Source organism: Aptenodytes forsteri, unplaced genomic scaffold (genome assembly GCF_000699145.1).
Source record: "Aptenodytes forsteri isolate BGI_AS27 unplaced genomic scaffold, ASM69914v1 Scaffold66, whole genome shotgun sequence".
NCBI classification, from domain to species: domain Eukaryota; kingdom Metazoa; phylum Chordata; class Aves; order Sphenisciformes; family Spheniscidae; genus Aptenodytes; species Aptenodytes forsteri.
This window is the reverse complement of record NW_008795131.1, coordinates 851674-854658: the sequence shown is the minus strand read 5'-3', so window position 1 is coordinate 854658 and position 2985 is coordinate 851674. Positions and strand designations below refer to the sequence as shown.

General features: G+C 66.4%; 1 protein-coding gene across 1 annotated transcript in view; it reads left to right on the top strand.

Annotated features, from left to right (window-relative positions):
- The first annotated feature begins 540 nt into the window (after positions 1-540).
- The window catches only part of CORO6 (coronin 6), a 3883-nt gene continuing 1438 nt past the window's right edge, over positions 541-2985 (top strand). The window contains exons 1-6 of the mRNA XM_019471765.1: positions 541-777; positions 1381-1494; positions 1975-2104; positions 2188-2369; positions 2501-2620; positions 2842-2972. Of these exons, the coding sequence (XP_019327310.1) occupies positions 580-777; positions 1381-1494; positions 1975-2104; positions 2188-2369; positions 2501-2620; positions 2842-2972 (875 nt within the window). The 5' untranslated portion in view covers positions 541-579. The remainder of the gene's footprint in view (positions 778-1380; positions 1495-1974; positions 2105-2187; positions 2370-2500; positions 2621-2841; positions 2973-2985) is intronic.

The window sequence follows — 2985 nt, the reverse complement described above, 5'->3', positions numbered from 1 at the left end:
CCGGAGCAGGGGCGCATGGGGGGAGGTGTGGGGTGGGCAACACTGGAGGCACAGCCTCCCTCCTGGGTGCTGGGTTGAGCCAGGCGACCTCGGGCCACCGATGGAGGATGGGACACAAGGGGACAGTCTGTGACCTGGTGCATGGCACCTCCGTGTCCGCCCCAAACTCCCCTCAGCCCCACTTCTCTACTGCAGCTGCTCATGTGCCAACCCCAGTGCCAGCCGTGGGGCATGGCACAGCCATGGGGCACAGCACAGCCACAGGGCATGGCACAGCTGCACATCATGGCATGGCCATGTCCCTACCCAGCCGTCAAGTGGCTCTGGCCACAGGATGCCTGTCCCCAGCGCTTGCAGCACCCACACCCCCCTGCACCAGGGCTGCCCCCGGTCCCTGCCGCGGGGTCGGGGCCACGTCGTGCACCATCCTGCACCCTCATCCCCCACCATCTCCGTGTCCCCAGGCTTCCCCTGTGCCCAGGGTAGGGGGGGGTCTTTCGGAGTGCAAGGCCTGAGGGGGCTGAAACCCCTCCGTGCTGTGCCGGGGTGGGTCGTGGCCTGACCCTGTGCCCCCCAGCCATGAGCCGCCGCGTGGTGCGCCAGAGCAAGTTCCGGCACGTCTTCGGGCAGCCAGTGAAGGCCGACCAGATGTACGAGGACATCCGCGTCTCCAAGGTGACGTGGGACAGCTCCTTCTGTGCCGTCAACCCCAAGTTTGTGGCCATCATTGTGGAGTCCGGCGGCGGGGGGGCCTTCATTGTCCTGCCTCTTGCCAAGGTGAGCGGGGAGGCTGGTGCCAGGGTCTTGCCCCCCTGGGATGTATGGGGGGGACATACTGATGGGCTCTGCTTTTGGGGGGCTGCTGTGGCCCCAGAGCCCCCCAGCTTTGCCTCGACATCCCTGTCCTCATGTGGGGGCTTGGGGCAGAGGCTACCTGGGGTGGTCATTGGCACTTGCGAAGGGTGATGTCCCGGGGGTGACCGAGGTGATGCAGGAAACCCCTGGCTGCTTTCTCACCAGCCCAAATTCCCCAGGGGCACGCGATGCCCAGGGAGCAGCCCAGTGGGATGGGGGTCTGCCCTGCCCACCCCAGCAGGTGTGTCCTTCTTGCCATCAGAGGGGACACAAAGCAACCTCTCCCGGGGCACATTGTTCCCCTCTGCATCTCTGCGGGGCCTCATGTTATAAGCGAGCCCCATTCCCACTGTGTGCCTCAGTTTCCCCCTTTGAGGCAGGTGCAAAGCTCTGGCCACCGCCAGGGCCCTGTGCGTGTCCCTGCTTGTGCCACAACCGCATGTGGTGGCCGGGCTGGGGCTTGGGGGGCACCTGGCAAGGCCCCCCCGGCTGCTGGGGACTCATCCCGGCACCTCGGCATTGCAGACGGGACGGGTGGACAAGAACCACCCGCTGGTGACGGGGCACACGGCGCCTGTGCTGGACATCGACTGGTGTCCCCACAACGACAACGTCATCGCCAGCGCCTCCGAGGACACGGCATCGACAGGGCCTCCGAGGACACCACCGTCATGGTGAGGGGCCGGACCCCGGGCAGGAGGGGGGTGGCGGGCACTGGGGAAGCGGCGCGGAGCATCCCCCCGCCTTTGCCGCCTGTGAAGTGTCACTGGCCTATTTTTAGCCGCGGTGCCATGCGTTCGCGTTGGCGGTGGCTGCTCTCTCCATGATGCAGCAGTTTGTGCTAAATATACCCGCCCCAGCGACTCAGCACCCAGGAATAGCTGGGGGGGGGCTGGGGGCTGTGCCCTGGCTGTGCCCCCCTCCCTGTGCCCACCAGCACCCCGAGTGCTGGGGATGCACCCCAGGATGCAGGCGCTGCTGCTGTCCCTTCGCCACCCTCCCCGCAGCCTGAGCCAGGATTAACGATGAGGTTAATTGGCTCCGAGGCCCTCAGCCGCTTAGCACTCGCTCACGGGGTGATCCCTGCTACCCCACACCCTGCTCTCTGTTCCCTCCCAGGTGTGGCAGGTCCCCGACTACGTCCCCGTGCGCAATGTCACAGAGCCGGTGGTGACGCTGGAGGGACACTCCAAGCGGGTGGGCATCATCTCATGGCACCCCACCGCCCGCAACGTCCTGCTCAGCGCAGGTAAGGGGAGCCCCGGGTCACCCTCCTACAGGGTCGGGTGGGATCCGTGGGGTGGTGGCATCCACCTCATCGGTCCTCTGCAGGCTGTGACAACCTGGTGATCCTCTGGAACGTGGGCACGGGGGAGATGCTGCTGGTGCTGGAGGACATGCACACCGACCTCATCTACAACGTGGGCTGGAACCGCAACGGCAGCCTCCTCGTCACCACCTGCAAGGACAAGAAGGTCCGAGTCATCGACCCCCGCAAGCAGCAGGTTGTGGCGGTGAGTGCTCCCGCCGTGTTCCCCCACCATCCCGCCGCGGGGTCCCCCCTCCCCGTGCCTGCCTGACCCTACTAACCGCCTGCACCCGCGCGTCTCTGTCTTTGGTTTTAACCCGCTAACGGCTGGCGCAGGAGAAAGCCAAACCGCATGACGGCGCTCGCCCCATCCGCGCCATCTTCATGGCCGATGGCAAGATCTTCACCACCGGCTTCAGCAAGATGAGCGAGCGGCAGCTGGGCCTCTGGGACCTGGTACGAGACGACGGCTCCCGCCCAGCCAGCGCCGCCCCGGGGACCCCGCAGAGCCGGGGATGCGCCGGGTGCCAGGGAGGCTCTCCCGCAGCGTGTGCACCCCAGGAGCCTCATGCACTCCCCAGGAGCAGGACTCAGTGACTGTTTTGGGGGACAGATCCGGACCCCCCCATTTTCTCCCCTTCCCATGCCCTGTGCTGACTCTCTCCCCCTCCCCCCAGGAGAGGTTTGCCCCCCACGAAGGGCTGAGGCCCCGGCGGGCCATCTTCACACGGGAAGGACACATCTTTACCACGGGCTCTACCAGAATGAGCCAGCGGGAGCTGGGCTTGTGGGACCCGGTAACGAGGCCGCATGGAGTGCTG